The 20,923-nt window shown below is 34.6% G+C and overlaps 1 protein-coding gene across 5 annotated transcripts in view; it reads right to left on the reverse strand.

Moving 5' to 3' along the window:
* The window catches only part of ASCC3 (activating signal cointegrator 1 complex subunit 3), a 307,070-nt gene that overhangs the window by 77,512 nt on the left and 208,635 nt on the right, over positions 1 to 20,923 (reverse strand). For 4 of the 5 annotated variants that reach the window (XM_045544081.1, XM_045544080.1, XM_045544082.1 and 1 more), the window contains 4 exons: positions 8,915 to 9,052; positions 8,709 to 8,829; positions 7,312 to 7,444; positions 3,910 to 4,035 (listed from right to left, as the gene is read on the reverse strand). In XM_045544081.1, the coding sequence (XP_045400037.1) occupies positions 3,910 to 4,035; positions 7,312 to 7,444; positions 8,709 to 8,829; positions 8,915 to 9,052 (518 nt within the window). Of the gene's footprint in view, positions 1 to 3,909; positions 4,036 to 7,311; positions 7,445 to 8,708; positions 8,830 to 8,914; positions 9,053 to 12,410; positions 12,519 to 20,923 lie in introns of those variants that run through there. The other variant, XM_045544083.1, reaches the window with a different exon arrangement.

Raw genomic sequence — 20,923 nt, forward strand, 5'->3', positions numbered from 1 at the left:
ACATGGTAACAGCTTGGGCATTAGGCTTCTGCTTCAGAAAATAATGACAGTCTTAGTTTTAACCTATCAAGGTATCTCAAAATATATATAGGTGGCTACTAAAGGAAGTGGCACACATCATATGAATGGTCAAGAGTGGATAAACTATTACTCTTGAAAGTCAATTGAAGCTGTGTTTATTAATATCAACTGGACTTTTAAGACTGTTAAGAGCTTGATTGGCTATAAGGGCTGGGGAGGGTACTGCAGGGAGAAGAGTGACAGCAAAAGTGAGAGGAACCTCTTACCTAGAGGTGGTGTGGGTTAATGTCTCCTCCTATCTATCCTAGCCCCTTTGGTGGTGGTGGTAGTGGGAGATACCCCCAAAACTCCTTTGGGACAGCAAGAGGACAAGGAAAGTAGCTGCCACATCTAATCAGTATCCTCAGTCAATTCATTAAGACACTGTACCTTCTGACTCCCAGTTCCAAAATTTCCTCCTAGGCAAAGATGGCCATCACATAAGTAGGTGAGGCAATGTGAACTAAGGAATACATGTTTATTTACATGGACTATACTGACTACAACCATGTGTGAGCAGGAGACCATTCTAAGATGCCAATACCTAAGAAGTTCCCTGGATCAATGGCTCAGTATAATTTCTATAATTTATAGCTCAAGTAAAATATCTCCTTAAAGATTCATCCTTTGTCCACTGTTATGAGCCTCCTCAAGCTTCTTGCTCTGGCTCTAATTACTACTGTTTATTATAGTTGCATGTGGATCTTCTCACCATAATATTATTAAACAGAAGGCAGTCTGTAACTGGAGCAACGGGGAATGATGCCTACTCTTGTGGGACCCCTATTCTGATTGGTGTCTCCAACTGTGCTCCTGGCTCATCTCACTCTCATGATTGAAAAAAATATAAAGCCTGGGCAGTTTCCTCCTCATTACCTGAATTTAAAGACGTACTGAATTCTACGTCTACTAAGTAAACCTCATCTAGTTCCCACCTCCTATAAATGCATTAAATTTCAAATCAATATTATCTGACTTTTACAAATCAGGCTAGACTGGAGATAGACTAAAAGCAGGTTAAGCCGCTGAAGAACAAGAAGGGAGAGGAAAATTTACAAAGCAAATTTGGGGTTTGAAGTCAAGGTTAACAGAGTGACAATATTAACAAAGGTAAGGAAGTTGGAGGACAATTTTGATAGTTATATGATTAATTCAGTTTTTAGACATATTAAGTTTGAAATGATGTTGGGAAGTCCATGTGGCAACATTCAGAAGGTTGGTGGAGGAATAAAGCTACACTTGATATGGAACAGCTTGGCAGAGTGGAGTAACATATTTTGGGGTCTTTAACATACAGGTGCTATTTTAAATATATTAATGGAAAGGATTTCAAGAGAAGAACCTTTTAATACTATAAATTAAGAAGAATACAATATCATTTCTGTAATATTCTTGCCCAGAAAGATATAACTTGAATTTAGTGATGAGGAAACCTCATAGAAACCCTTATTAAAGGACATTCTACAAAATAACTGGCCAGTACTCTTTAAATATGTCAAAGTTATAACAGACAAAAAAAGACTGAGCAAATGTCACAGACTGGAGTGAAATAGAACAACTAAATGCAGCGCAAGATACAAAACCGGATCCTGGACAGAAAAGCGACTTTAGTGGGACAACTGATGAAATTGAAGAAAGCCTGTGGAATTAATAGTATTGTATAAACATCAATTTTCTGATTTTTAAATTGTACATGGTCATGTAATATGTTAACACAGGAAGCTGGGTGAAGGGTATATAGTGCCTCTCTGTACTATTTTTGTAACTTTTTCCTCAAATCCTTTCAAAATGAAAAGTTAAAAATTAAAAAAATTTTTAAAAAGATGTACAAACAAAGGGAAATGTATCTGTGGTAAGGAACTATAATTTGCTAAAGAACTCAACCGGCCTTAGAATTACTTCTGCATTAATTAGACAAACTAACTGAAATGATTAGATTCTTAGTCTCTAAACTAGACTCCTTGGGATGGTATAGACCAATAAAGTGCCAGGCAGAGAGTACAGGAGAACATTAATTGACATTAATTATGTTTTTCATAATTAATATAGAACTAGGGTGCATTTAATTCATTATTTAATTCTCAATATGATCCAGTGAAGGAGGTAGGCTATTACTGTTTCCAGATAAAGGAAGTCTAACTCAGAGAGGTGAAGTTACTGAAGGTCACCAGTTGGTAAAGGATAGTGCTGAAACAAGAATCAGTGTTTTGATTCCAAGCTCGAACCTCTTTCCATCACTTTAAATGCCTCAATTCTTATGTTATAGGAATGATAAATACATATACAGTTACACCCCCCCCCCAAAAAAAAAAACAGTTCTAGATTGTAAATCAGAAAACCTGGGTTTTTAAGATCTGGCTTTATCACAAAGTAGTTATGGGATCTAGGACAAGTTACTTTATATGTCCAGCCTCCATTTCTTCAGCATCAAATAAGAAGGTTGGACTAGAATACATGCAAAGTCTATTCTACAATTCTAACCCCATAAACTATTGAGTGTGGTAAATGCTCAGTTCTGGAAGGTTATCTCACTAGTTTTGTAGCCATGTTTCCAAATAATATTTTGTACTAATCCAGATGCCCTAACAGTTGAGGAAACTCTGAGCAAAACATCATCATGTTGTCAAATTCCTATCTCTGTATGAGAAAATGTTGGCTGAAAATAAATTTCTTTAGGTATTGACAAGAAAAATTTAGTAATAACAGTTTCATCATGACTTCTCTGTTAAAGCCATACAACAGTTTAATATTTTATCTTACTTACATCAGGAATGTTCCTCAAATTTTACCCTCCCTCTATTCCCTCTGCATTCTTTAAGGTCCTTGTCATCTTTCCCCTATTATTAAACAGCTTCCTAACTGGTCTTCTTGCTGTAATTGTCTTCCTGTTCCCACTCTTCCCTACCATAGTGCCACAAGTATTGAAACAAAACAAAACCTAATTTGGTGACACTACCATATGATTAACAACTTCCAATGGCTTACCACAGCCAGTAGAATCAGATGCAAACTCCTTAGCGCTGCATAGGGGCAGGCCCTTTACCCTCTGGTGTTTGGCTCACTTTCTCGTGAAGACAATCTTCTCATCTCCATTCTCCTTAAGCTTTGGCTACATCAAACCTTTTCATATTCTCTAAACACTTATGACTCTTTCAAGCCCTAAAGATTTTTACTCTTACAGTATTTTTCTGCCCGAAATGTCTTCCACCTTCCCCATTCCTCTTCTAAATAACTGTTCTATTAGATCATTTATGATTTACCTTGTAATGACTTATTTTTGTTTTTTCCACACTAAAAGATCAACCCTTGAAGACAAGGGATGATATACTCACCTTTCTGCCTCAGTGTTTAATATAACATCTGACAAATAGGTGCTAAATGAAGATCCAACACATTGCCTGGAGTAAAAGGTAATTGTATTTTCTCTTGAAGTGTTCTTATTAACTCTTACAAAAGTCCCACAAATTTTTTCCATCTACAACTTTAGAAACCTCACTCTTCTCTGAAATCCAACTGCATCTAAGTCAGTCACTACCATGTAGTTTAGCACACTACTTAATGACTTCAGGTGCCTTGTCTCACAACTAGAGCGCAAACTACTCAGGCTATCCTGAGGTAATTAAAGTAAGTTAAGTTGCAAATGCATATAATTATTTATTTTCTATTATACACTGAAATCATATCAGATATATTATCTGATTCTCTAGGCAAATTCATATATCTAGAATGTCCAAAGTTATGAATTTTTGGTATGTACCTGAAAGTGGAGTTTATTACTTTCAAATATATTTTCTCTCAGTACAAAACAGGAAGGTAAATAATTGCCCTTTAAAGAAGTACTGCACTTACCTGGGATTCATGATAAGACGTCGGAAGAAGTAAGTCCAGGTAATATAATCCAGTGCATCTTGCTTAGATGTTATTGTACCACCAGCAATCTCAGCGTTTAAATGGTCAGAGAGTACTCCTAATAAGCTATACAGTGAAAAAGACACGGGAAACATAAATGAACATTAAACTAAACACACTCAGACTTACCTTACATAGTCAAGATTCAGATTTTATGTTGTAAGATACAAAACAAATGTGTTTTGTATAATTTATATATTTAATATATAATTTTATATAATTTGTGAATAACTCATTCCAAATTATTCAGTGGAAATTTGGTTTCAATGTACTTTCACCATGAGTCTATAAATCACTTAATATCATGAACTCCTATATTATTAACCAATGCATATATATTTATGTTCTTGTTTTCTTTTAGAAAATTATATTTTCCATTTAAACATGAATTAAAAAAGTGGGCTAGTCAGAAAGAAAATGTCACAAAAATACTACCATAACATAAAATTTTTCCAGAATAAGTTCACTAGTACCTGTCATCTGATATGTACTCAACAGATGGTATTTATTGCCATAAATCATTTTGGGGAAATAAATTGCTAGATGGAAAATAAACACAAGTTGACAGGAAGGGAACAGTAACTCTCAGGAGGAGAAGATGAAAGTCAAGAGAGTTAGGGTAAGAGCAGGTAACAGAAGGATACCCTGGAGAGTAGAGAAGAGCATACTTAAGATTTATTAAGTATGAAATAATTACTGAGGCAGATTAAAGGACTGTTGGTAAGAAAGGGATGATAGTTAAAATAGAGGAGTGAGCAAAGATATTCCCTTCACTTATTCATAACTATTAAAGTACCCAGTCACAGAAAACATTGTTGTATTAGGTGTTGTAGAGTATAAAAGATAATCAGAAGTGCTGAAAGACTGGAATATTAAATGTTTCATGTCCAAAAATGAAAAGCCTAAATAAAAGTATGATACATGGAATAACATGCAGGTACTAAAAATAGTTTTTGCAAAGGACATGAGAAAATGGCCATAAGTCAAATTAAAAAAAAGTTGCTATGTTATCCTCAATTCACCTGTAGCAGAGTATACTAAATGGGTATTTATAAGTGGGTACAGTCAATTTGAAGACCAATTTAACAATATCTATTTGAATAACCACTATGACCCAATAATTTCACTTTTTCATTATGATCTGCTAGAGAAACATTAACATGTAAGTATAGGGAAGCAAAATATTTCACTGCAACATTATACGTAAGAGGAGAAAACTGAAAATTCTTTAAATGCACATTAATAGAGAAATGACAAACTATGGAATACTCTGTAATAGACAAAATATTAATAATGATCATATAAAGGTAAAATTAAAAAGAAATTTAACATTTTAGTTAACTTTTTACAGAAGTGCACACAGAGAAAATTACATAAATTTTACATGTTTAACTCAATTGATTCTCACAATGTCAACACACTTGTGTAACCAACATCAACATCAAACATTGCCAGTGCCCCAGAAGTCCTCTTATTGTGCTTGTCTAGTCACTACCTTGCTCAAAAGAATATTCTTTTGTATTTCTTTTTCTTACCTTATTGCAGTGATGTGGGCCTCTAGCATAAAGCTTATTTTAAGTGGTAAGAGCAACATCCCTATATCTTTCCCTGTCTCAAAGTGAAAGCTTCCAGTATTTCCTCATTAATTATGATGCTCACAGATTTTTTTGTATAAACTCTTTATCAGATTAAGAACATTCCATTATACTCCTGCTTGCTAAGATTATTTATTATGAATGGGTGTGGACTTTTATCTTTTCATCTTATGAGATGACTCTATAATTTTTTTGTCTTTTGTTAATGTGCTTAATTATATTCATTTATTTTCAGATAATAAATCATCTTTATATTTATGAAATGAACTACACTTGGTTGTAATACGTTTTTATACACTGTTGAATTTGATTTCCTAATGTTTATGATTTCTACATTTTATTCATGAAACAGGTTTGTTACATTCCTTTCTTGTAAATTTCTTATCAGGTTTTGGTATCCAAGTTATTCTGGTCTTACAAAACAAGTTGGCAAGTATTCCTATCTTTTTTATTATTAGGAGGAGCTCAGGTAAGACTGATGTTATTCCTCCCTTCAATATTATGAAGAATTCACTAGAGAATTATCTGGGTCAGATTTCTTTCTGGAACGATTTTAAACTTCAGATTCAACTGTTTTGATAAAAGACGATTTAGATATTCTATTTCTTTTTGTGTCAGTTTAAATAATTTTTAAAGAAATTTTACTATTTGATCTAAATTTTAAAAATTATTTATATAAAGTTGTTCATATTTTATTATCATTTTAGTCTGAGTATCTTTCCATTCCTAATATTTAAACTTAAAGGCCAGGCATGGTGGCTCACGCCTGTAATCCTAGCACTCTGTGAGGCCGAGGCGGGCGGATCGTTTGAGCTCAGGAGTTTGAGACCAGCCCGAGCAAGGGTGAGACCCCGTCTCTACTAAACATAGAAAGAAATTATATGGACAGCTAAAAATATATATAGAAAAATTACCCGGGCATGGTGGTGAATGCCTGTAGTCCTAGCTACTCGGGAGGCTAAGGCAGGAGGATTGCCTGAGCCCAGGAGTCTGAGGTTGCTGTGAGCAAGGTTGACGCCACGGCACTCTAGCCCGGGCAACAGAGTGAGATTCTTTCCCCCCCAAAAAAAACAAAAAAACAAAAAAAACACCTTAAAAATTTTATCAATTTTATCCATCCTTTGTAAAGAACCAACTTTTAGTGTTGTTAATTTTTGTCTAATGTAAGTTTACTTGCAATTCATTAATTCTTGCTCTTTATCTTTTCCTTTCCTTGAGTTCAATTTGCTAATTATCTCTAAATTCCAAAATAAGCCAGCAGCCTAAATCATTACATGCCTCTTTATTTTGGATATTTGTTTATTAACTATACTATAAAAAGTCTCACCAAAGTACTACTATACTAAATGCTTACTGTGTGGTAGACACTGTTTCAAGCACTGTGTATTTGATCATTACAGATACTGTACGAGATGGCCAGTATTATTATGATCTCCATTTTACCACAGGTGCACCAAGGCAGTAAGGAGTGAAATAACTTGCTTAAGATCAAGCAAGTAAATGATGAGCTTCAGATTTTAACCTAGGTCATCTGGCTTCAAAGTCATTGTGACTGAACACTGTGCTATACTGTTCTTATTTAATGGAAAGTTATAATTGAATGTTGTCATATAGCGATAATTACATTCATTTTTCACATCATATAATTTTTTAAACTGTTTTACCAATTTTTATCTAATAAAATATAACCATAAAAACATCAAATTTCTATGAAATGAATCTATTCAAACAAATTAAAAAAATTTACCTTGATTCTACTGGGAAAGGTTCATAAAGAAATTTTTTATAAAAGTCTTTCTTTATGTCATGAACCAGAATTACAGCTTTGCCTTGGTCATCAAACTGAGGCCTCCCAGCACGCCCCATCATCTGGAGGACATCTATAAAAGAGAAAGTCAAGAGGTACTCTTCAATGTTGCACATAGCAGAAGGTATATTTACTGATTATGGCACACTTCTACTACACAACAAAACAACAAAGGAAATAGAATATTTTAAGAACATGTATGACATCTCTGATGCCTAATATTGAATTCCCTATATAGTTTACTAAGAAAATTTATAAGCAAGTTACTATGATGGAAAATTGAGTTCATAAAATTAAGAAAGATAAAAATTCCCTTTAGTTAAATGATTTAAAATGCTGTTTAATTGATAACAATACTATTCTATTTAATTAAGTAAAATACATACAGAAAAATTTCTTCAGCAGTCATTTGATTATTTTTCCCCATGAATAACGGGCCCATTTAGGCCTCACCCTCCTGCCAACCATGGTATAAAATTTCTTTTATACTACAGAAATTTCTGAGGAAACTAATGATTTAGAAATAATATAGCTTTTGCATGTATTATTCATTGAGTAGAAATATGTATTGATTATATTTACCTCTTCAGAACCTACCGAAAATGCTTTTATCAAGTTTTAAAATATCTTAATAAGACTGTTCATGTATAAATTGTAGCAACAAATGCTTTGATTTTGGAAGTCTCATGGAAGTATCATTTCTAGTGAAATATATTTAAAATTAAACACTGTAATGCTTATAATGCTTACTCATAATTTATTAGGTTCACTTAAAGCTACTAACCAGTACTTTTATCTACATATTAATTTGAAACCATCAGTTATGGGTTTTTCTTTTTTTGGAGACAGTGTCTTGCTCTGTTGCCTGGGCTAGAAGGCAGTGGCATCATCCTAGCTCAGTGCAACCTCAAACTGCTGGGTTTAAGTGATCCTCTTGTCTCAGCCTCCCGAGTAGCTGGGACCATAGTGTGCCACCACGCCCGGCTAATTTTTTCTATTTTTAGTAGAGACAGGGTCTCACTCTTGCTCAGGCTGGTCTCAAACTTCTGACCTCAAGTGATCCTTCTGCCTGAGCCTCCTAGAATGCTAGCATTATAGGCATGAGCCATCACACCAAGTCCAGTTATGTTTTTGATGTTTGTTAACAAATTGGGTGAGTAAAAGCAAATAAAACAGCTCAACATTTTGTATAATATTTATACTGGAAACAAAAAATTTACAATTGCCCACCATATGTTTAAATGTGACCAATTCTGAAAAACTTTAATTCATGTAAATTTAAATAATTAAGGCTAAAATATGAGCTTAATGTATCTCAGTAAAATTTCAAAAATTACCTGTAATGGGAAAATCCACATAACGTCTTGTTTTTCCATCATAATATTCTGTTCCCTTAATAATTACTAAATGAGCTGGAAAGTTTACACCCCAGGCTAATGTGCTTGTAGCAATAAGAACCTAAAAAATTAAAGATAGTATATATAAGTAAAATGTAACTTTTAAGTTACATTTAAATATGTGTTCATGGGAGGAAAAAAGGTACCTGTACTTTACAGTTCACAAATAGTTCCTCTACTGTTTTTCGGTCTCTCTCATGTAGGCCAGCATGATGCATTCCTATTCCGAAAGCAAGTGTGAGCTTCAGATTGGAATCTTTTACTGTTCCAATGATGTTCTCCATCTGCAAACAAAAACACAATTACAAGATATAGGTGTATCAGCTTTAAAATTTTCATTTAAGACTGTATTTGATTTTGTTTTTTGCTTATTATGATACTACATGGATATTAAATTATAGGACCTGCCTATAGTTACAATTAAAGTTAAATTAATTGAAAAAAAATCTACTTGGTGAGAATATATTCTATAAATGAACTAAAATTCAAATATTATCCATCTTATTTTTATGCATCAAGGGAAAAAAATCTATGCTCGTTACCCTTAATGAGTAATAATTATTAAAATCTATGTAATGTTGCCTAAAATATTTCAGTGTCTCTGTTCATCTCATTTAAAAAAAAAAAAGAGACTTATCTTTTTGGTTCAGTGACAAAAATTTAGAAAATACAGACAAAAAATTAATGACAAAAAAATAAGCCATAATCCTACCAGACAACAATTGTTCCAATTTATGCTTTCTTACTGAACTCAGCGATCCTGAGCAAGTCACATAACCTCTCTGAGCCTCAGTTTCTTTACCTGTAAATTTGAATAATAGTAATCGTACATATGCATTGAATCTTTCCTTAAAGGTTTGTAATAGTAGATATTATTATTAGCCCTATATGTAAATTTAATGAGTAGAAGGGCCTGAGTATGTTTTAAGGAACATACACCTATTCAAAAATTGTTTTCCAGAAAGCACACAGCTATAAATATATTAGAGTCTCCATGTTTCTATACCCTCAAAATGCTGAATATTATTTTAATAAATCAAACTTGTGTATTTTTTTTTACTTCTCATTTGTTTGGTCAATAGTAAACACTTTATATTCTGGCTGTTTCCTTTTGTAATTAACTTTTTCATTTCTGAAGTGGTTGCAATAGTCTTTTTTTTTTTAGTGGCATGTGATAGTCCTTTATATATTAAGGGTATCAACTCCTTGTCCTTAATATGCTATAAATACTTTTATCTAGTTTTTTTATTTGTACTTCAATTTATTTATGTGCTTTTTAACTTTATAGATCTAAAATTTTACATTGGTCCATTATATTCTGTTGCTTAGAAAACTTTTCCTCAAATACATACAAATAATATATATTCACCGATTTCTTCAACTTCTGTTATAGTTTTTTTAAACATTTAATTACCTTGTAATTTATTTTTGTACAGAAAGTATGGTAGAAATCTAAGTTTACTTTTTCTAAATAATTACTCAATTATTCTAGCAATATTAAGTAAATAATTACTTACCTCACTTATTTTAAATGCTGAATTTATTATATCCAGAATTTTTATATAAAATAGTATATGCATTTTTAACAGATTTCATTTCCAGCCTCATTTAAGTTTACTAAACTGTCATATGCCTAAATAGTTTTTGAAACACCTATTTTATACTCTCTGAATATTCTATTATTTTCCATTCTACGTGGAAGATACTTAATACAACACAAATTTCATGGTAATAAGCAGCAAATGTTATTTTCTTACAAAACTCCTTATAAAGAACTAAATAGAAATCCCAGTCACCTTGTGTTTAATGGTAGTTCTCTGTCCTTAATGCAGAGAATAACATGAGGCAGTGGTCCCCAACATTTTGGGCACCAGAGACCGGTATCATGGAAGACAATTTTTCCATGGACCCGAGGTGGGGGCAGGGGATGGTTTTGGGATGATTCAAGTGTATTACATTTATTGTGCACTTTATTTCCATTATTATTATATTGTAACATAAAAAGAAATAATTATACAGCTCACTATAATACAGAATCAGTGGGAGCCCTGAGCTTGTTCTCCTGCAACTACATGGTCCCATCTCGGGGTGATGGGAGAAAATGACACCTAAAGTGTGTTGCTTATGTCTAGTTTACTCCATAATCTTGTTCTGGTTGCTGTCACTGCAGAAAACCCTTCTACACAAAGATAGGATGTTGGAAATGGAAGCAGGCTTTTCAGTACTCTTGTGGCAATCTCAGGATATTCTGCCTTGACATTAATCCAGAATGTATAGAGATTTGAAGTTGTCTCAAACATACTTTCAAGGCACCATCATTTGCAATCTCAAACAGTTGATCCTCTTCTAGCAATGACAAAGTCGATTCACCTGGCTTATTCACAAATGGGTCACAGATCCATTCCTTCCCAGTTCGGGGGTCTTTCGTGGTTGGAAAATAATGCTCAAACTCTTTTGAAAGCTGAGATAGGTGATCATACACTAGCTGGGAGAAAGAAGGTCCTGGATCAGTCTCTTTCAAAATCTCTAATGTGTGAAACATGTCAAAAATCCCAATGTTCACTTTTCGTGCCCATAATTCCAGTTTGGCTTTGAATACAGCCACTTTATCTGCCAACGTGAACACAGTGGCCATTCTCCCCTGAAGTGACAGATTGAGTTAGCTGAGCAGGTTGAGTATGTCACACAAGTAAGCAAGTTTTGCCATCCATTCTGTGTCACTGAAATGTGCTGCCAATGGTAACTATTTTTCTAAAAGAAATCTCTGGAGTGGCTCTCATAACTCAAAAAGTCTGGCCAGCGATCTGCCTTTAGAAAGCCATCTCACTTCTGTGTATAAGAGAAGACGTGTGCGCTCTGTGTCCATCTCCTCACAGAGCTGCACAGACGTGAGTTAAGGGCATGTGGTTGATAATTTGAATCACACGCTGTAAAACATTGTTTAGTTCAGGTGACATTTTTCGGCTAGCCAGCACTTCTCCATCGATGACATAGTGCATAGTCTCACATTCAGAAGTGACCTCCTTGACCCGAGAAATGAAACCAGAAAGCTGTCCAGTTATGGCAACAGCTCAGTCCATGCACATACCAACACAAAATGACCAATTCAGTTTTCCTGATATGTAATCATTCAAAGACTGGAACAGTTCTGCAGCTGTGGTGTTGGTTGGCAACAAAAGTGCACATAACATATCCTCATGCACATCCTCCTAAAAAATATATTGCACAAAAACAAGCAATATATTTGCCCTGTTTTCAACATCAGTAGACTTGTCAACCTGGATTGTGTACCACAGTGATTCATTAATCCTCTCTAACAATTGTGCCTCAATATCCTCTGCTATTTCATCAGTTCATCTAGTTATAGTGGTAGCCAAAAGAGGAACACATGCCACCTTTTGAACTGCAGCCTCTCCTAAAAGTTCGTGGCAAATGTCCTTAGCAGCAGACGGGATCAACTCTTTGCCAATAGTAAAGGGTTTCTTAGCTTTAGCAATGCAGTTAGCCACTAATAATGATGCTTTCAGTGCAGACATATTTGATGAAGTGGTGGCCTTCAACAATTGCTTCTGTTTTTTGTGTTCATGTTTTTTTCTTTTGAAAAACTCTAAAGGCTTGTCTTTCAATGCAGAGTGCTTGGTCTCTATGTGGTAAAGCAGTTTTGAAGTCTCCATGGCTTCACTGGATGGTTGGTTGCCACATATTATACAAAATGGGCTTGGAGAATGTGAATCACCTGTTGCAATGAACCTGTAATTTAAGTAGGACTCTTAGTATTTTCTTTTAAATGCAGCTTTCATTTTGGTGGCAGTCAGAGTCTTCTGCTGTATCATCATTGGGTCTTTCCCCCTTTTCAAAGAAGCTCTCCAGTGACTTTTGGCTTTTTTCATTTTTGCTAGGATTAGCTTGTGTGCTTACCAAAACTGTGACTGAGACAAGTAAACAGTCCAGGAAAGAGGTGCGGACAAAAGGGGTAAATAAAATAATGGGCAGGCCACACGCGGACTAAACTGTGTTGAATTCTGACTGAAAGCCTGCCAACAGCTGCAGCTGTACAATTGAAGTACATCCACTCACTTGCCACTATAAAGCCTGCCACCGGATGCAGCTTAACTGCATCTATTACTTGCCACTCACTGATAGAGTTTGTTTATGAGTCTGCAAGCAATTGATTTATTATGGTCTCTGTGCAGTCAAACCTCTCTGCTAATGATAATCTGTTTGCAGCCACTCCCCAGCACTAGCATCACTGCCTCAGCACCACCTCAGAGCATCAGGCATTAGATTTTCATAAGGAGTACGCAACCTAGATCCCTCGCATGCGCAGTTTACAGTAGGGTCCGCGCTCCTATAAGAATCTAATGCCACTGCTGATCTTACAGGAGGTAGAGCTCAGGTGGTGATGTGAGTGATAGGGAGCAGCTGTAAATACAGATGAAGCTTTGCTTACTAGCTCTCCACTAGCCTCCTGCTGTCTGGCCTGGTTCCAGTACTGGTCTATGCCCCAGGAGTCGAGGACCACTGCAGACATAAGGTACAGCATACAGAAGTTCTTTCTGGGCAACTCTATGAGGGCAGTAATGCAGAGATCAAGTGATTTAAGAATACATGAGCATTTAAAAGAAGGGCATATCTTTATAGCTTCACTACCACATTCCACCACTAAGCAATGGAGGAGGAACTTGGAAATAGGTACACGTGTAATTTTAAATATCTGAGACAGAACTGTGAAAAACTGACATTTTTCTTTAGATCTCATTTCCTTTTTTCTTCTACTATTAACCACCTCTAAATATACAAGTATACTTGCAATACATTTATTTTCTTGCATAAACCAATAAGTAGATCACAAAATCTCCAGGAAGAGAAACTTTGCTGGCTGGTGCAGTTTAGTAAAAATGTACAGGACCAAAATACCCATATAATGCAGTACTCTTTTCATTTTTATTAATTTTATTTTCAATGGTCAGAAAAATTTTCTAAGTTTTTTTATGTGGAAGCAAGCTGTTTTATACTAATAATCCATAAAATAGCACGATACGGTTTAGCTTAGCTTTATAATAATTATAATGTGTAAAAAGCACTGCACAGACTGGGTGATATTTTAATGACATATGTATCAGAAATATTACTTATCAACTTTTATTGAACTGAATGCGATGTATAAACAGTTCATTCTATTTCACATTCACAGTATGGCTACCTGATATTCCTGCATTATTTACTTTAAGAACTATTAAGCAAGAATATGGAAATGTATTAACATAAATCCACTTTACCTTAAAATTAGCACAAGATATGTAAACTGACTCCAAATGCATGCTATAAAAAAAAGTGCTTGTCTCGTCTCATAAATCATATGTTAGCTATTCTCAAGTGACAGACTATTACCCACTTTTTATTCAATAGTTCACTGCATAAAATATCTTCAATTTATACTATTAGGAATTAATTCACTGAATGTTCATGCTCTGACAACTAGTTGAAGGATTTTTTTTTTCAGTTTTATAACTTAAATAAGTATATATAACTTGTGTAATTGATGGTTCCCCATGGCAATGCCAAACATACCCAAAAAGTAATGTACCATTTGCCATAGAAAAGCTAAAAAATCCTATGGTAGGAGGTCTAGTGAGGCATTAATATCATGCCTTTTGCATCAGGAAAGGCTAGCTGTTTCTTACTATCCTCACTCCCAGTACATAAATCAATGCATTATAAGGAACTATTTGCCTATCTGAACTGGCAAAGACTTCAAATCCTCATGAGGACAATTACAAAAAAAAACCCTTCATTTATTACATGGTTTCTGTGGATGCATTCAGAATGATTTGAACATCATAAAAAAGCAAAATTTATAGTTGTTAATTGTTAAGCATAAAATATTATTAGGACAGACTGTACAAATTTGAAAATATAATTTTTTGGATTAAATGATACACATCTTTGTTATTGTACTTTAATAAGTTTCAATTTGATTAAAACATCACAATATAAGCAAAATATTTAGGAATTTAGAATAATGAAAGCTTAAGACGATGATAATAGATATTATTTGTTAAGCGCTGATTATATGTCAGTCATTATGCTTATCTCTTTACAAAATTATCTCATTTAATCTCTTGTATAAAGTAATACAGTTCTAATATAACACTCAATTGATTTATACAACCCAGTATATTTCAACTGAAAAGATTCAGTGATTTTGAATACTATAGAATAGCCTTTCTCAACACTGTTTCCAAGAGAAAATTAAGCTCCATGAAAAATATTTGGGTTACCATCTTCTCAGTTTTTCTAAGGATGGCTGGTACCATTCTACACGGATAGAAGACAAGTTTGTTTATTACATAAAATAGATGCCTTAGGACATTAAGACTTAGTTATTGTTAAGAAGGGCTGCTATAGAATTAAAAAAAGCCTGAGAATTAAAACACTTTGATAAAATAAGTTTTAACTTTACAGTTCATTTCTGTTCAACAAATACTTGTTGTAATGCATAGATATCTTTCCAATAAACAGCCTTTGAAATATGTCTGACCACCTGACAGTTAAACCAAAAAAAAATTATTCAATATTGTACATAAAAGAAAAACAGATCTTTTCTAAGTAGTGGTCTTTTTTTTTAGGGTAGTGGGGAGGAGGCACATATGTAAACTGTTGAACCATTTACTTTAACTTAATAGAATTTTTTTATATTTTAAATTTATTATACTGAAAAAGCTTTTGTAGAAAGATAGGATTCCATTTAAGTAGATACATTACTGTGTGCCTGAAATACATTCCAGTCAGAATATAATTCAGTGAGTTGATGACAATGCTGGCTCCAAAAGAAAGGACGAGACCAGATTGGACAAGAATGAGCTAACAGATTGTGCAGTCCAGTTCTGTCCCTTTGAGTGTGATATATTGTTTCAAGATGCTAAAAACCCATACTTTCTCAAGGCATATCTGGTGTGCTGGTTTTCTCATTTTCACAGAATCCTCATTATCAGAACTTTGTACTCTTTTCAAAGCATGTCAGACTCAGACCATATGCCACTGAATAATGCTTATCAATTGTCTAAAATGCTTAATAAAAGCTACACCATACAGAAGAATCATAAAAGTTATGAAGTTTTCTTAGTGCAAATAATTTAATATATTAATATCCTATCTGTTAGAGATGTTAAATGAAGTTAAAACATTTCCTTATAATTACCAAATGTTAATTTCTTATAATATACTTCTGTATGATAAACCTCATAGACTGAAGGAAAAAAATCAACAATGAAAGAAACACTGTAGAACAGTCTACTGATTTACTGATAAAAAAGAATTCAAGAAATAAAATTAATTAATTAAAAACAATAGTTTCTAAACTTTACCAATACTTCTCTAATTCCCTTAAATTCCCTTGCTACCGCTTCTGAAGCCCAAAGACAACCATACCTCAGGATTTTATTTAACAGTGCAGAGAAAGAAAGGGGTCGCCTTGCTGCTAACTGGCAAGATACATGGGGAAGAGGTGAGGGGAAGAAAGTAAGCAAGACTTCGTTAGAATAAAGTCTAATCTTCAGCCAGCATTTTGCTTTCTCATCCCAGATATGGTGTCTTATCCAAGGTGTGAGTGGTGAAATAAGGACAATATTCTGAGATTTAACCAGTAAGTGAACTGAGAAAAAAGGGTCTTCCTTCTGCTATCTTTTGATGCTAGATGGCAATTAATCCAGATTCTAGCACTGTTCACCCTCGTGTATGGGACCAGACTACAGGATATCTATGGAGGAAGCTGACAGAACATACTTGCTAAGTGCTAAATTATAACATTAATTAAATTACATAGTAAAGCTTTCAGAAGTGGTTACATATCCTCTTTGCTTCCATTTTTCCCCCTCATTTACTCTTCAATCCATCCCAAACTGGCTTCTGTTCACAACACGTCACTTACTCCAAGTTCTAAATCCATGGGTGTTTCTCTACTCTCATCCTACTCAACTCCCATTGTTTGATGTAGCCAAGCACTCCTTCCTTCATGGGATCTTCTCTTCTACAGTGTTTTAGAACACCATCTTACCACACTGGCATCACATTCTCAGCGTCCTTTGCCAGTTCCTCACTTTCTACCTCAGCTCAAACTGAGAGAATCCCTCAAGGCCTGTCCTCTGTTTCTCCATACATTGCCTGAGGGGCACATATACACTCACCTGGATTTAAATGCTGCCTCTATGCTGATGCTCCCATGCTGATATGTTCACCTCACATCATCTGTGAGTTTTACATCTAATTGTCTTGAAATCTCTATTTGAAAATCTTGGATATACAAGAAGGCCTCTATGATAAGGTAACCTATGAACAGAGAACTGAAGGAAGCAAACCAAACAGATATCTAAGGGAAGAGTGTTTCAGGGAATTAAAAAGTTTAAGTGACGCAAATTACAAACTCTAATTTACATTTTAAGATCACTTTTGCTGCTTAGTAGGAAATGGATTAAAGCAGAGGTATGAAATAAATATGAAATTACTGACGATGGTGGCCTAGGGATGACTAGGTTGGTGGCAATGAGAATGGAAAGATATGTTTGGGACTAGAATCAATAAGACTTCCTGATAGACAAGGAATAGGAGTTGAGAAAAAGAAAGGAATCAAGAATGACTGTCCATTTAGTGAATAGGGCTTCTTTTCTCCAGTGTATATTGTTGTCTGCTTTGTCAAAGATCAGTTGGCTGTGTGTGGATGATTTTATATGTAGGTTCTCCGTTCTGTTCCATTGGCCTATGTCTCTATTTTTGTGTCAACACCATGCTGTTTTGATTACTATAGCCTTGTAGTATAGATTGAAGTTTGGGAAAATTGGATAGCCACATGTAGAAGATTGAAACAGGATCCATATCTCTCACTACTCACAAAAATTAATTCAAGATGAATAACGGACTTAAATGTAAGGCATGAAACCATAAGAAAACTAGAAGGAAATGCTGGAAAAACTCTTCTAGATATTGGCTTAGGCAAAGAGTTTATGAAAAAGGCCCCAATGGCAATCACGGCAACACCACGAATAAATAAATAAATAAATGGGACTTGATTACATTAAAAAGCTCCTCCACAGCCAAGGAAACAATCAACAGAGCAAACAGATAACCTACAGAATGGGAGAAAATTTTTGCAAGCTATACATCCAAAAAAGGGCTAATAACCAGAATCTACAAAGAACTCAATAAAATCAGTAAGAAAAAAACAAACAATCCCATTAAAAAGTGGACAAAGACATGAACAGAAGCTTTTCAAAAGAAGATAGACAAATGGCCAATAAACACATGAAAAAATGCTCAGCATCACTAATAATCAGGGAAATGCAAATTAAAACTACAATGAGGTATCACCTTACTCCAGTTAGAATGGCTTTTTTACTAAAAAGTCCAAAAACAGTAGATGCTGGTGTGAATGCAGAGAGAAAGGAATGCTTTGCAGTTGGTGGGACTACAAATTAGTACAACCTCTATGGAAAACAATATGGAGATTCCTCAAAGAACTAAAACTAAAAGTAGACCTACCATTTGATTGAGTAACTCTACTACTGGGTATTTATCCAAAGGAAAAGAAGTAATTTTATCAAAAAGACACCTGCACTAGAATGTTTACTACAGCACAATTCACAATTGCAAAGATGTAGAATCAACCCAAATACCCATCAATTCATAAGTGGATTAATAAAATGTGGTATATGTACAGTATGAAATACTACTCAGCCATGAAGAAAGGATGAATTAAGGTGTTTTGCAACAATTTGGATGGAACCGGAGACTAAGTGAAGTATTTAAAGAATGGAAAAACAAACACCACATGTACTCACTATTAAACTGGAACTAACCAATGGCACACATGTGCACAGAGGGAAGTAAAATTCCGTGGAAGTCAAGCAGGAGGGAGGGAAAGGGAGGAATGGGTGAACACCTACCTAATGAGTACAATGAACACTATCTGGGTGATAAGCATCCTTATAGCCCTGACTCAAGCATAACAAAATTGATACATGTAACCCAAAATATTTTTACCCCCATGATATTTTGAAATTAAAAAAAAAAGAATGACTCGAGTTCTTGACTCAAACATCTAAGTTGATAGTGACACATTTATTGAAAAGGGAAAGGCTTAGAGTAAAGGATAGAAGGGATAAAGAAGATAGATATGAGCTTAAAACATTATAATGCCCTGGAACATCCTTCCCTTAGATATCTGTTTATCTATTTGGTTTGTTTTCTTGCTTCCTTTAGTTCTCTATTTAGAGGTTACCTTATCAGAGAGGGCTTCTTTACCTTTAAGTGAGAACACGTACAATATTCCACTACCACCCCAGCACTCCCTATTGCCTTTACTGTTTATTATTTTTTTTCCTATAGGAATCATCACACTTTGACATATATGCTTATTATGTATCATTTCCATTAGAATGTTAATTCTGTAAGGGCAAGAACTGTACCTGATACACAGAAGAAGTTCAATACATGTCTGTTTAATAAATTAATAAATGACTGTCTTCCTATAGTACTTAGACTAAAATTCAAACTCCTTAACCATGGCTCGAAGGCCTTACACCAGCTGGCCTTCTGCCTATCTCTCAAACTTAACTTGTGCTGTTTTCCTCTTAGCTTATTCTGCTACAGCCAACCTGATCCCCTAGTTCCTTTAACATACTATTCCCTTTGCCTGAAATGTTATCTCCTTTTTTTTGGTACAGCTAGCTCATTTTTATCCTTTGATTCTCAGCTTCTTACATAAAGAAGTCTTCCCTGACCATTTTATTTAAATATCCTCCCCTTCTCTTATTCCATTTCATTTCTTATTAGTTTAGTTCACAGGAATTTTCATAACTTGCAATTATTTTACTTGCTTAAACATATATATAAAATATATATTACATATTTAATTTCTGTCTTCTTCATTTAAGCTCCTTGAGAACTGAGATCAGTTCTCAAGGCTAATATGGTGCTTGATAAATGATAAATTGTACACATTCAATAAATAATATGCTACATGAATGAATATAAATTCTGGTAAGGGTTGCCTGTTGCTTTGAATTAGAGCATTATTAATTTTTATGGGTATTGCGGGGGTGGTGAGAAGAGAAAGAAGACTGAGTGCCTGACTATGTGATACTAGGTGATCTTGCAACTGAAGCTGAGGATCACAAACTGGGTATTTCACTGTCACTTTACTGCAAAGTAGAGATGATGCAAGTTGATGATCAACACTTTGCCTTGTCGTTACTAAATTGGCAAGGAGCTTACCAGTAGCACTATTGGAGGACAGGTGGCAAGAAAGACGAGTTTTAGGATTAACTTTTAGAATAGTCCCAGAATAAAAGACTATCTGTATTCCATGAAAATTCTTGTCAAAAAGTTAACAGTATTGTGGAAAATGCTGTTAATGATCAAGTGGGTGAAATAACCACTTCTGAGAATATCAGGCAGTCTCCTTCCCAGGTCATAGTGTTTTGTGTAATTGCTTTAACTACTAAGTGGCCAGAGTGAAAGAGATAAAAATTATGCATGAGCCAAACATAAACTTCCCTTTCCTCAGGTGGACCCAGATATTGACACTGCTCAGTGCCTATTGTGCCACCAGTATAAACTCTTGGACCATTCTGAAGGACCTTACCCATGGGACTAGATAGTTATTTGGTAGTGAAGAGATTATACTGGACCATCTCTATCATTGAGGGGACATCTATTCATCTCTATAAGAACAGACACTTAGACTTTGAATTTTAATTCGCTTTTCCTACCAATCATGATTCTGCCAATAGCCTCAATGGTAAAATTACCAAACGCCTTATATACCATTGTGATATCCTGTACACTAATGTTGCTGACTGACAAACTCACTTTACAGAGAAAAAAGTAAAACAAGGGGATGATGCTGTGAAATACACTGGTCTTAGTATGTCCCTCATCAACAGAAAGAGCTGGATTTATAGATTAATGACTCAGAGTGGCATCTGTAAGAAAATACATTGGAAAGGTTGGGGTGTTATACTGTAGGATGAGGTGTATGCTCTGAACTAGTAGTCATCAATGATACAATTTTTCTGACTGCTAGAATATACATTTCTAGGAACCAAGTAGTCAAGATGTGTAGATGCCCTGTGAAATCATAGCTAATAATCACTCACAAA

This window comes from Lemur catta, chromosome 2 (assembly GCF_020740605.2).
Source record: "Lemur catta isolate mLemCat1 chromosome 2, mLemCat1.pri, whole genome shotgun sequence".
Lineage (NCBI taxonomy): Eukaryota > Metazoa > Chordata > Mammalia > Primates > Lemuridae > Lemur > Lemur catta.